The 13,658-nt window shown below is 33.9% G+C and overlaps 2 protein-coding genes and 1 long non-coding RNA gene across 4 annotated transcripts; all 3 read right to left on the bottom strand.

Moving 5' to 3' along the window:
- Positions 1 to 2,245: 2,245 nt before the first annotated feature.
- On the bottom strand, positions 2,246 to 3,611 carry LOC139896572 (uncharacterized). Its single transcript, XR_011776277.1, has 4 exons — positions 3,509 to 3,611; positions 3,285 to 3,382; positions 2,518 to 2,791; positions 2,246 to 2,435 (listed from the first exon to the last, which is right to left on the bottom strand). It is a non-coding gene; the product is annotated as an uncharacterized lncRNA (long non-coding RNA).
- A 1,404-nt stretch (positions 3,612 to 5,015) lies between these two features.
- On the bottom strand, positions 5,016 to 7,363 carry LOC139901153 (probable prolyl 4-hydroxylase 10). 2 transcript variants are annotated; one of them, XM_071883889.1, is made up of 7 exons: positions 6,528 to 7,363; positions 6,370 to 6,451; positions 6,193 to 6,287; positions 5,811 to 5,908; positions 5,589 to 5,718; positions 5,340 to 5,518; positions 5,016 to 5,252 (listed from the first exon to the last, which is right to left on the bottom strand). In XM_071883889.1, exons 1-7 carry the CDS (start codon positions 6,704 to 6,706, stop codon positions 5,185 to 5,187), a joined length of 831 nt encoding a protein of 276 aa, XP_071739990.1. In that variant the 5' UTR covers positions 6,707 to 7,363; the 3' UTR covers positions 5,016 to 5,184. The 2 variants fall into 2 exon arrangements, with proteins under 2 accessions (XP_071739990.1, XP_071739989.1); XM_071883888.1 differs by having other exon boundaries at positions 6,370 to 6,454.
- Positions 7,364 to 7,528: 165 nt separating this feature from the next.
- LOC139900245 (uncharacterized) lies at positions 7,529 to 12,446 on the bottom strand. Its single transcript, XM_071883035.1, has 15 exons — positions 12,112 to 12,446; positions 11,912 to 11,996; positions 11,686 to 11,783; positions 11,507 to 11,604; positions 11,206 to 11,335; positions 10,934 to 11,121; positions 10,737 to 10,804; positions 9,961 to 10,058; positions 9,488 to 9,694; positions 9,333 to 9,417; positions 9,150 to 9,247; positions 8,959 to 9,056; positions 8,717 to 8,846; positions 8,450 to 8,634; positions 7,529 to 8,343 (listed from the first exon to the last, which is right to left on the bottom strand). Exons 1-15 carry the CDS (start codon positions 12,330 to 12,332, stop codon positions 8,270 to 8,272), a joined length of 1,863 nt encoding a protein of 620 aa, XP_071739136.1. The 5' UTR covers positions 12,333 to 12,446; the 3' UTR covers positions 7,529 to 8,269.
- Between the last annotated feature and the right edge of the window lie 1,212 nt (positions 12,447 to 13,658).

Below are 13,658 nucleotides of genomic sequence, written 5' to 3' on the forward strand. Positions count from 1 at the left end.
ATATATATATATATATATATATATATATATATATATATATATATATATATATAATATAAAACTTAAATTCTTCTAATTATATAAAATCAATTTATCCTTATAAAATAATAGATTATAATAATTAAGTTTTTGAAATCGTTTTCTCACATTTGAAAAATAGGTCAGTCGAATATTATGAAATCCAATTCTCCACTAACTTTTGTCTAACGTTCATCAATTGACACATTTGTTCTTATATGTAAATCACTTTACCAAATATTCTGAATACCGTTAAAAGGAAAGGTTTCTTAAATCAAAGTGGACCTCTTAACAGAGATTCGTAATCGTACAATAAATCTGATAAATCAATCATTTGATATTATTTTCTAATTCCATTGATAAACATATTGAAACAAATACGTTCATGTAAAATATTATACATTTAAATACTTTGTTAACATTTCAAATTATAATATATACACATATATATATAATCATATCCATTTAATTAATGGTTCGTGAATCGTCGGAATTTGGTCGAGGTTAAATGAATGTATGAACACAGTTTAAAATTCTCGAGATTTAACTTAACAAACTTTGCTTATCGTGTCGGAATAATATAAAGATAAAGTTTAAATTTGGTCGGAAATTTCCGGGTTGTCACTGATTTTAGGGATCCTAAATTTAATATGAGATATGGATAGATATGCCTACATTTAATGCTAGATATTACATAAGATATTGTCTACGTCTAATAGCCGTTAACATCCCCCCGCAGTTTGAGCGGGAGAGGATTGAACGGTCAAACTGGATTAAAACGCTAAAAACTAAATAACATTCTTCTTTCCGAGCAGACTGATATTCGTTGATGTGGTTGCGTATTGCTTGACTGCGTTTCCTTTTCCTTAACGTTTTTTTTTTATGTCGTGGCTTGCTTTGCCTAAGGATTGAGCAGGACTTGGGCATTGAACTTTGTCGACGATAAACAGTCTTTATCGGAAGAGATTATTATTATTCTTATTATTATTTTTTCGAGGTTTGGAACCTACTCTAGCTAGACGGCTCATCCTCACGTCGATTATAAACGGAAAAACTTCATTTTTATTTGAGTGGAAGAGAAATATAGATGTAGGTGAGAACTGAGAAGAAATTCTAGAATGAAAATAGGGATATAGAAAGGAGAAATTTTGATGGTGGTTGTTGGGTCAAGAAAAACAGTAATATTTTCTATTCGTTAATGCATATTGATGGAAACATGTGGAACCTACAATGACTAATATCTACACATTCATGTCATAATCCATTTTTTCTATCCCATAAATTATTGCCTGTACTTTTATAGAGAGAAAAACATAAAGCTTTTTACAAACAACTTGACAAAATAAGACTCATTGGAAGATCTGAGATCCAAATCATATTCATATAAATAAATTCAAAAATCAACCAGTAAAGTACAAAATCGTGAATTCTCAAGAAAATCAAGAATGAGGAAACGTCTATGAGAACTATCAGGTGAGCTGAGTCAACTCAGAAAAGAAAACACTCAGATTGATAAAGAAAGGAAAATGATGATTATGTTCATCGTGAAGAAAAAGAAATGAAGAACAGAGAAGAGGGAATCTCCGTGGGTGATTTCAGAGGTACGTTATTTTTTATATTTTTTTTTAAAGAAATTGAAGAACAAAAGAGTCATAGAAAGAAGACGGGAGCTGAAACGGTGTATATTTCAACCGTGATGTTGCTGCTCCGGTGGTGAGATGACGGTGTATATTTCAACCGTGATTTGAAAGAAGACGGGAGCTGAAACGGTGTATATTTCAACCTTGATGTTGCTGCTCCGGTGGTGAGATGACGGTGTCTATTTCAACCGTGATTTGTTTTTTTTTTTTTTTTTTTTTTTTTTATTGCGGGAAATTGAAATGCAAAAGAAAATTTAGATAGAAGACCGAAGAGGTTCGGTATTGATGGTGGATGGGAAGATTTGCAACGGTGTATATTTCAACCGTATTTGTTTGAAGAAGCGGTGTATATTTCAACCGCGAGGTTAGTGATTTGCTGTGGTTTTTGGGTTTTGCAAGAAACAAGAAATTGAAAAAGATAGATAGATGACCAAAGTAGATGTTCGGTCAAGATGGGGTTAGGAAGATTTGATGGGTGGTAGAGCAGAAGCGGCACACATTCGGCCGACTAGGTTTTGGATCAAACCCTCTGATACCATGTTATAATGTTATAATTCACCCATAATTCTTATTGATCAAACAAGCCAAATATATAATACATGATTTGATCTCATATCCCTTGATTTTAGGGATCCTACATTTAATATGAGATATGGATAGATATGCCTACATTTAATGCTAGATATTACATAAGATATTGTCTACGTCTAATATCCGTTAACAATGTTTCCCGTTGCTAAAGGGAATATCGTTTCACCTCCTTCTTCAACATCTGATCTGTAAACGACAAGAAACATTCGAGTGATCAGAGATTGAATACTAAACATAAACCGTGAAGATGATACAAAACATCACTTACAAGTACATCTTAACTGTAGCAATATATTGACCCCGACTCTTGGTGTAATATTCACTAGTAAAGAAGTCATAATTCCCTACTTCGTAATGCTGAATGTGAAGCTCATCCCCATTCTCCGAACAGAAATTGAATTAAGTTTACCCGTTTATGCGGGACCTACAAACTCTTCTTTTGCTGGAACTGGTGGATAACATAGCGGTAGTGTTGTAAAAAACCCGATTACTTGCCGATTAATCCCCGATTAATCATTTTTAGGAGCAATCCGTTCCGATTTCTAAAAAACCGTTAATTAAACGGTCAACGTCAATTGATGGATCAAAATCGAATTTGGTAATCAAAGTTAGTCAAAGTAAAAAATGGTTAACATTTTAACATGAATTTAAACTAGAATTTTATAGTTTTGAAGCAAAATGAACAATTTTTGACAATCATGTTAGAAATTATCTTTATATTTATGATTTTTTTTTCTATGGTTATATACATAATTTTTAAAATTTAATATTTAAATGCATACAGTACAATCCAATTAATCTCCGATTAATCACCGAATTGCCGATTAATCCTTCCAAAGTCCCGACCGATTAATCCCCGAAAAGCGAATTTTGCAACCTTGGCGGTAAGGACCCTAATACCCTTACAAAAGGCCTTAGGTTCAAACCTCACTAGTAACATATTTTCTTATGGCTATGGAAATGGGTCGAAATGGTAACGGGATAACCGTATTAATCTGAACAGAGAAAATCTTATCTTTTTACGTGTTTTTATACCTGCAGGTAAATAAGTGAAGTCTGCGATCCTTTTCTCGAAAGCCTGCACTGTTTCATCTAGTCCTCGGTCGAGAGATGTTAGAGAACATGTGCGAAAACTGCATAAAAGATGTGAACATGTGATATATGTAAACTATATGGAGCCGTATCAGCAATTTAATTAGAATAATATGAACTTTATGCTTCTTCTTTTTTTTCTCGAAAAGCATGAACTTTATGCTTACATGCTATCTATTATCATCTCGCCAACTTTATAATCAGTATCGGTTGAATTCTTCATATTAGGTTCAGCAATATTAATCAGATGCTCACACTCTTCTTTCGACTGTCATAAAAAATTGTATCTCAAGCGATGCTTTGTTCAAGCTCAATCATGATGAAGTTTCACCATATACGAGTTAGATAAATTGAACAAAATATAAAACTAACGAGAAAGTTATGATAGATGACGGCTCTAGGCTCCCATGAGATAACTTCAACCGAACGATCTACTTTATCATTGCAACCATTGCTTCTATGAGTCCAATACATAATGGATCAGAAACGCAACAACTGATTATTATAACTTTATATAAACGAAAACTGACCTGTCAGAATTGGTAAAACCTTGAAGGATGGATCTCAGATCATAAGCGTTTGCTGAATTACTTGAAATTGGATGAATTCCAGGAGCTAGTAGGATCAGAATGAAAAACAAACAGGTAGTCATTGAAAAAATCAATAGGAAAAACAACCAAACAATGTTTGGCCGGACATACAATGATAGTAGGGGGTTGTCAAATTGGGTAGGGTCCATTAATAAAATATATAATCTATAATATTAGAGGAAACATACAAGAAGTAAAAGTTGAAAAGTATACATCGTTACTCCTACTTCAACATCGATCAGTACTTTAGACTTTAAAGGGCGCCACCCTGCTCCTTGAAATCTTGAATGATCTGTCGTTGACATCAAAGTGATCACAATCTGTATATACGGAGTATTAGTTTATGATTTCGATATATAAATAGATTAGGAATTAGGAACCCACAAATATACTTGGCTTGTGATGTTACTTAGAATGAATTTTTTTTATGTAGGCTTTGTGCTGATAAAACATAGATGACAACACCTCTGGCTTTAAATGAAATACAGGTTGCTTCTTTCGATTGGATATCAAGAAGAATCAAACGGACGAAACTCGATTGGCAAACATGGTTAACGAATCCCGGGAGTTACATATCATGATCGTGCAGCTTGGGTTGTCATCTCTACAACTCTGCCACTTAATTCCGCCTCTCTTGTTTAGCATAGATTTGAACAAGATACTGTAATTTTGTATTTCGTGGTCTTTTGAGTTTAGCTGATGCTTGCTCATTACATCTTGTACAGCAACTCGTTGATATTTAATATATTACTTGCTTTTCAAAAAAAAAAAAAAAAAAATTAATTATGATCACTCATTCTCACTAAAAGGTCATTGGCCTGACGGTACGGTAACCTTAAATAATTTGACTCTTGAAGTCATACATGTTATGTGGAGAGAAGCTTTCTATGCTGCCATGGTATTACTCTCAATATTTTGACTTCTGAAGTCATACTAACTTTTACATGTTGAATTATGTGGAATTTATATTAGAAAGTTCGATTACAACTATAAAAATAACTGTGAAATAATTTGGAAGACCTAAGTTTATTTTGGAATTTAGAAGAAACTGATTTGACCTCAGAAGTCAAACTTCAACCATCTATAGGATAAACTTAGAACAAGTAACTTCGGCTATATGATATACAATAGATACTAATAATACACACCATACATGTCTTAAATTGTCCATATCAATTACAATAATCACTTATGACTGAACACGCAGCATCATTCCTTAAAGCTTTATACTACTTTCAGAACCAAGATCAAGGTTAATACTCGTTGACCCGAATCCATGCTGTGGCAGACCACTTACTCCCCTTAATAACAGGCAACTCAGCTATGCAACAAGGAACAAACGTACAACGAAATCAATGAATTTTTGAAATATGAGGATCATTTTTTGTGTATTAAAACAATAACTAACCATGAACAGCTGAAATATCCAATGTAGCATCCGGTTTCATGTTCCATATAAGTAATGCATCCCCCATTCTCGGTTTAACAGAAATTTTTTTACCAATTTTATCATTCCAACATTCTAAAGTTGTAATGTTTGGCGTTGCACAAGGGAACATTGTCTCACCTCCTTCTTCAACATCTGATCTGTATACCACAAGAAACTTTTAAATATAAGAGAATCCATAAAGATGAAAAAAATATAGACATTACGTACAAGCGCATCTCAACTGTAGCAATCCTTTGACCTCCATTCTTAATGTCATACTCTGAAGTAAAGAAGTCATTATGCATTATATAATGCTGACCTACTTCATAATGCTGAACGCGAAGCCCTTCCCCATTCTCTGAACACAAATTGAAATCAGTTTATCTGTTTATTCGGGAGCTACAAACTCTTTCTCGATTAATAGCACTTTATAATATCCATAATATATACCTGCAGGTAAATAAGTGAAGTCTGCAATCTTTTTCTCGATAACCCGCACTGTTTCATCTTGTCCTCGGCCGAGATATGTTAGAGTACATGGGTGAACACTGCATAAAAGACGTGAGCATGCGATATAAGTAAACTACTCGGATGTAGTGTATGTCCGGTGGTTGCACGGGACCCCACTGAAATATGCGATGTAGTGGAATTTTTTTTTGGGTGTTTAACTAGTGATACCACTGGATAGTGTAATTTTTTTAGTGACACCATTGAAATAAGGCATCTAGTAGAATTTTTTTTTTTTTTGGGTTTTAACCGGTGATTACCAATCCTAGATCCACCACTCGGTATCTACAAATTAATTGAAAAAATATAAGAGCTTCATGCATACCCGGTATCTATTATCTCGCCAACTTCAGCATATTGCATTGACTTCTTCATATGAGGTTCAGCGACATTAATTAGATGCTCACACTCCTCTTTCGACTGTCATAAAAAAACGTATCTCAGACGATGAAGGGTTTTAACATATTCAAGTTAGATTAATTGATCAAAATATAAAACTAACGAGAAAGTTATGATAGATGACGATTCTAGGCACCCATGAGATCACTTCAACTGAACGATCTACTTTATCTTTGCAACCATCACTTCTATGATCCAATACAAAATGGATCAGAAACGCAGAAGTTATAATATTATAACATTATATAAATGAAAAGTGACCTGTCAGTGTTGGTAAAACGTTGAAGGACGGATCTCAGATCATAAGTGTTCACTGAATTACAAGGAATCGGATGAATTCCATGAGCTAGAAGAATTAAAATGAAAAACAAACTGGTAGTCATTGAGAAGATCATAATGAAAAACAAACAAACGATCTTTGGGGGGACATGTAACGCCATTAATAAAATATGTAGTATAATATTTGAGGAAACATATAAGAAGTAAAAGTTGAAAAGTATACATTGCTAGTCCTTTATATAGATCAGTAGTTTATACTTTAAAGGGCCACCCTGCTCCTTGAATGGTGACATAATTTTTTTGTCTCAATCTGTATGTACTACTTTCAGATTTTAGATATATAATTAGGTTGGTATATCACTAATTTGGGGCGTTGAAAAGGTTAAGTTCAGATTTAGATGAGAGTTAGTTTATACTCTTTTATTTGATGTGCTGGCTAGAAAAGTATATACTATCAGGTCATTATGAGCTCATATTGAGACAAGTTTACAAGATATGTTCATTAATAATACTATTTTAGTGTAAGAGGATTTTCCGGTCTAGAAAGGTCATACAACACCAGTATAGAACAATTAGATGTCGAGCATGTATGGATGGCCCATACGAGTTATTGTACTAAAACTTTGTTTTAGGGAATTAGAATATGTGCCGAAAAACCATTCCAAGATAGCCTAGTGGTTATGGTCCTGATATCCAAAGGTATTGACCTCCCAGATGATATTAAAAGAGATAAAACCGGGGAAAGACATCGTAGTCAAAACAGGCAACGGGAAGTCATTCAAATGTACATTCCACCTGATTTTTTTAGTTTTTATTTATTTTGCCTGTATGATGATGGATAATCAAGTTATATTATTGGCTTTAGATAGAATTGGCTTACTTTGATCATTGGGACATTTTGCAATATGTTATTAGCAACTTCATTGGTTTTAAATAGTTCAAACTGCATAAAACTTCAACTGAAGTCTCTGGTTAACTGGTATGACAATATGGAGGTTTTTGGTACAATTCATTTCCTTATCGACTATCGAGATTTACGTATATGTAAAATCTTAGTATTTCAGAAACTACCATGCTTGTATACTATATCTATAGTATAAAACGTGTAAAAGGAGAAGTAACTTTCGGTTAATTGATGCAAAAGTAACTTTCGGTTATTTGATATTAATAGCACGCACCATACGTACATGTTTATAATAATTATAAAAATTGATATCTTGAAAAAACACACGGGAAATCTCCACAGTAGCCCTGCCAAACGCGTAAGGGAACAAATTAAAATGCATAAGAGTAAGGTTCACTAAGACCACTCCCAACGATAACATATTTCCTCACTAGGACAGACCGCCACATCGGCATTTTCTCCCCATTCCTCCCCATCACATGCCACTGTCAACCATGACATAGTTACTCACCATCACATGACCCCACCAAATTAATAGATAAATTAGTATACAAGTGTTAAAGCTATATGTACAACTCAAAGATGCCAAGAAAAAGAAATCCGGCTCGTGATGCTATATGCTATTTGACGACAAAAGTGAGGACATGGCTATCAGGGCGAGGCTGAGGGCATGGCAGTGCCAATGGCGCCCTCGAGGACAAGGCCCATTGGCAATGGTCTAATCAACACTAACGAAAATATGTATGAGGAAAACTATTTAATTTAAGATTGAACATGCAACAACACTCCTTAAAGCTTTATAATACCTTTGGAACCAATATCAAGGTTTATACTCCTTGGCGCAAATCCATTTGGTGGCAGACCACTTACTCCCCTTGATAAGAGGACACTCGCCTATTTAACAAGAAAAGAAAGTACAAAGAGACCAATGAAATTTGGGAATATGAGGATGTAACACTACATATAAATCACTTCAATGTGTAGTAAAACGGTAACTAACCTTGCATAGTTGAATAATCGAGAGTATCATCTGGTCTTATGCTCCAGATAAGTAATGCATCCCCCATTTTTGGTTTAACAGATAAACCTTTACCACTTTTGGACCAATCATTCCAACATGGTAAAGTAGTAATGTTTCCTGTTGCAGAAGGGAAAATTATCTCACCTCCTTCTTCAATATCTGATCTGTTAACGATTCACGAAATTAGATATTGAAGACTAAAGATAATCCATGACGAACCGACGATACAAAAAAGACATCACTTACAAGAACATCTTAACTGTAGCAATCCTTTGACCACCATTCTTGGTGTTATAAACACCAGTAAAGAAGTCATAATGAGATAAAAACTTTTGACCTACTTCATAATGCTGTATATGAAGCCCTTCCCCGTTCTCTAAACAATAAATTGAAAACAGTTTACTTATTTAAGTATTTATGCGGAATCCACAAACATTTTTATAATGGTGGACAAAGTATTGATAGCAATTTCTAATATGCATTTGTACCTGCAGGTAAATAAGTGAAGTCTGAAATCCTTTTCTCGATAGCCCGCACTGTTTCATCTAGTCCTCGGTCTAGATATGTTAGAGAACATGTGCGAAAACTGGATAAAAGATGTGAACAAGCCATATGAGTAAACTATATGGAGTCATATAGACAGTTTAATCAGAAATATATGAATTAGGTTTATGCTTACTAGGAATCTATTATCTCGCCAAGTTCATGATCAATAATTGTTGACTTCTTCATATAAGGTTCAGCTATATTGATTAGATGCTCACACTCATCGTTCGACTGTTATAAAAAACATATCTCAGCCGAGGCTTTGTTCAATCCAACATATTCGAGTTAGATAAAATGAATCAAATATAATACTAACGAGAAAGTTATGATAGATGACGGCTCTAGGCTCCCATGAGATCACTTCAACGGAATGATCTACTTTATCATTGCAGCCATCGCTTCTACGACTCCAATACAAAATGGATCAGAAATGCAGCAACAGATTACAACATTATATAAACGAAAACTCACCTGTCGGCGTTGGTAAAACGTTGAAGGATGGATCTTAGATCATAAGCGTTCACTGAATTACTTGGAATCGGATGAATTCCGCGAGCTAGAAGGATCAAAATGAAAAACAAACAAGTAGTCATTGAAAAAATCAAAATGAAAAACAACCAAACTATGTTTGGCGGAACATATAAGGGGCAGCAGAGGGTTGTCAATTTTTGGACGGCCCTTTAGGAAACATACAAGAAGTAAAAGCTGAAAAGTATACATCGTTACTCCTATTTCTTAATCAGTAGTCTAGGCTTTAAAAAGTCACCCTGCTCCTTGAATGGTCCGCCGTTGACATAAATTTTGTCTCAGTCTGTATATATTAGTTTCAGAGTTCGATATATTAAAAGGTTAGTAATTCACTAATTTGTGGACAAGTGATTACAGTCAAGTAAAATGGAATCGAAGCTACAAGTTAATCAAAAATATAGAAACTGAATTCATACCTAGTATCTATGATATCCCCAAGCTTGGATTCAGTAACAGTTGACTTCATAATAAGAGGTTTAGCAATATTAATAAGATACTCACACTCTTCTTTAGACTGTCATGAATAAAAGAAACGCATCTCAACCAACTCTTTGTCAAGCCCAAACATGACGAGGTTTCAACATATTTGAGTTGGATAAACTGAACCAAATATAATACTATCGAAAGTTATGATGGATGATGGCTCTAGGCCCCCATGAGATCACTTGAACAGAATAATCTACTATAGCATTGCACACACTTACATAAAACGGTAGCAGTTTAAGTCCACAATAACAGATTATAACAAAGTTTTATATAAGCTCAAAGTGACCTGCCAGCGTTGGTAAAACATTGAATGATGGATTTCAGATTATGTCTGCTGAATTACTTGGAAATGGATGAAATCCTTGAGCTAGAAGAACAGCATGTTGAATTCACTTTTTGTCTCTTCTTATATCAATTCATGATTGTCATTACATCATGTTATTAAAAGTTCAGACTGGAACAATATACATTACATCTACATCAATAAAACAATCATTAAATAGAGTATAGTTTTGGAGAAGAGTTATATATAGGTATCAGTTTAGATTAAATGACTGTCATAATATGCAGTATAACTCTAAAATCAGATAATATAAAACTAAGGCCAAAATCCCAAATAGATTGAATTTCTACACCATACTGACCAGATTAGCGAGGTCATTACATATCATTCCAGATACATGATAAATAATCACCTACATTAAGCCTTATACTCATTAACACGGATCCATTTGGTAGACGACCACTTATTTCCCTTAATAACAGGGCACCCACCTATGAAACAAGAAGAAACAGTACAAAGTTAGTGACTTAAGTGTAATATTAAATTAAATACCTTTTAAAGAGTATTTAATTTAATTTAATTTAATACTCGTATGTATATGTATAAAAACAGTAAGTGACCATGCAAACTCGAAGGATCTGGAGTAGCATCTGGTTTCATGCTCCAGAAAAGTAAAGCGTCTCCCATTTTTGGTTTAACCGATAGCCCTTCTTTACCACATTCAGATAGTTCATTCCACCAAGGTACAGCACTAATATTTCCAGTTGCAGAAGGGAAGACCGTCTCACCCCCTTCTTCAACATCTGATCTGTTTATAGCAATAGAAATTATAGATATGACAGAATAAGATATATAATTCCATTAAAAAAAACAGAGATAAGACATCACTTACAGGTACATGAGAACGGTAGCCATACGCTGACCCCCATTCTTGGTGTTATAATCATCAAGAAAGTAGTCATAGTGAGGTTCATATTTCTGACCTACTTCGTAGTGTAGAACTTGAAGTCCTTCACCATGTTCTACAATTGAAATTAAATCAGTTCTCGGTAAGCTAAATGTGGTAGTGATTTCAGTACAAGTAATAATGCAAGCACTTGCGGTTAGTCTAAAGTTACTTTCTTAATACAGCTAAAACTGAATACAGAACTCGTAACTGAACAAAAGATCGATAGCGGTTTTAAAAAGCATACCTACAGGTAAGAAGGTGAAGTCGGCAATCCTTTTCTCAATAGCCCGAACTGTTTCATCTTGTCCACGCTCCAGAAATGTTCCAGAACTTGTACGTACCCTAAAATTAAAATTTGAACATCATTTTAGTAACCAATTATACTTAAAGTAGAAACCGTATAATCAGAAAGAAATTGCATACCTACTATCTTTGCTCTTGCCAGTCACACTATCAACAACTGTTGACTTTTCCATATGAGGTTTAGCTAAATTAATCAAATACTCACACTCTTCTTTCGACTGCCATTAAACAATAACATATTTCAGCTGTACGAGTAATTATTTTTAAAAGCAGCATATCTACAAATTTATGTAAAAAATGCTTCAATTTTATGTAAAAAAAATGTTTAAATTAAAAAGGTACTAACCAAAAAATTATGATAAATGACAGCTCTAGGCTCCCATGAGATTATTTCCACCCAATGCTGCACCTTACCATCACTGCCTTCACTTCTACAAATTTATCAAATATCCAAACATCATTCGGAAATAAATTCAGTTTATAATTATATGAAAATTGATATGATTAAAATTTAGATAAGAAACAATATGTTAAGTGTTAACTGACCTGCCAGCATTGGTAACACGTTGAACGATTGAGCTCAAATCATGAGGTTTTTGAGAGCTAATTGAATTGCTTGGAATCGAAAGGATTCCAAGAGCTAAAAGGATTAATATGAAAAACAAGCATATAATCAGCATTGAAAAAATGAGGGTAGTTGATGTTGATGATGATGATGATGATTTACGTGATGGACCGCGAGGTTGTAATCTCCCTTTCGGCGCCATTTTTTCAGATCGCAATGAAACCCTAGAAATGAAGATTGTTGATTTTGATTCGAGTGATTATTACGGGTTTTGTTCATTTAATTTAATAATTTAATTTGATTATTGATTATGATGAACTCGAGAAAAAGCAACGGAAATGGCGTGACTCTGTGAAAGTGATGTCATCACATAATGGGTATGATGGTGTTAGCCCGACCCGAATCCACGGACCGGAGTGTATAAAATTTGAGGATTTGAAATGACCAGAATTTTGGTTGGCAAATTTTAATAGATGTAAATGACATAATTGCCCTTTAGTATTCGTTTGAGAAAATCTTATTTTCTTCTTCTCTTAACATGCCTGGGTAAGATTTGTTAATTGCAGAGCGTCATTTCGTTGATCTAAAAAAACGTTGAAGGAGATGGTAGGATGATGGATGATGATGAAGGGACCAATGAAATTAGAATTTACAAACATGAGGGACCAATAATGTAAATTTCCAAAAATGAAATTGAGGTGACTTGAAAGGTTACCTATTGGAAAAATTATTTGAAAATGCATTGAACTTTCATCAAATTTCTATTGTATGAATCCAACTTTCAGATGTCCTATTGTATGCACTCAACTTTTAAATCTCTACTATTGTATGCATTGAATTACTTATTGGTCAAGTAGCTGGTTAACATATAGAAAAATTACGTGGTTGGTCCTTCAACTTAACGTCCATTAAATTTTTTCGTTAAACTATTTAATCTTCATCTTCCTCCCAAATTTCTTACCACCTTATTTCCCTAACCCAAAATTCTCCAAAATTTTCCCGTTTCAATCTTCAGCTTCAACTTCACAATCAAACATACTGCTATATAAAAAAGAACATATTCTCTCTCTTTTTGGGCGATTTTACATTTCATCAAATCTGGAAATCAGCTTCCTCAAATCTGTAATCTCTTCGCGTAATTTGTTCGATTTCCTTTTGTTTTCATGCAACTAAACCATGAAATCATCCAAAAATAAACCCCCAGATCCAAATTTTAGTAGAATTCAAGCCGGAATTAAAAAAAAAAAAAATTCACACTTGTTCGTGCATCAAAAGGTTCTTGTTATTCTATTAATTCAAATTCAAGTGACACAGAATCGAATAATAGTGTTAATTCACTTCAGATTCCTATGGTGAATCTTTGAAATATGAAACCGAATAATAGTGTTAATTCACTCAAGATGCTAGTGATGTTGAAATATCCAAGAATGCAGCAATGTCTGATTCATGCCCTCCTGTTCCAGATTCAGATTCGGATTTAAATGTTCATCAGGTTATTAATGATAATAAAGAAGAATTGGGTGGGGTG

This window comes from Rutidosis leptorrhynchoides, chromosome 3 (genome assembly GCF_046630445.1).
Source record: "Rutidosis leptorrhynchoides isolate AG116_Rl617_1_P2 chromosome 3, CSIRO_AGI_Rlap_v1, whole genome shotgun sequence".
NCBI classification, from domain to species: domain Eukaryota; kingdom Viridiplantae; phylum Streptophyta; class Magnoliopsida; order Asterales; family Asteraceae; genus Rutidosis; species Rutidosis leptorrhynchoides.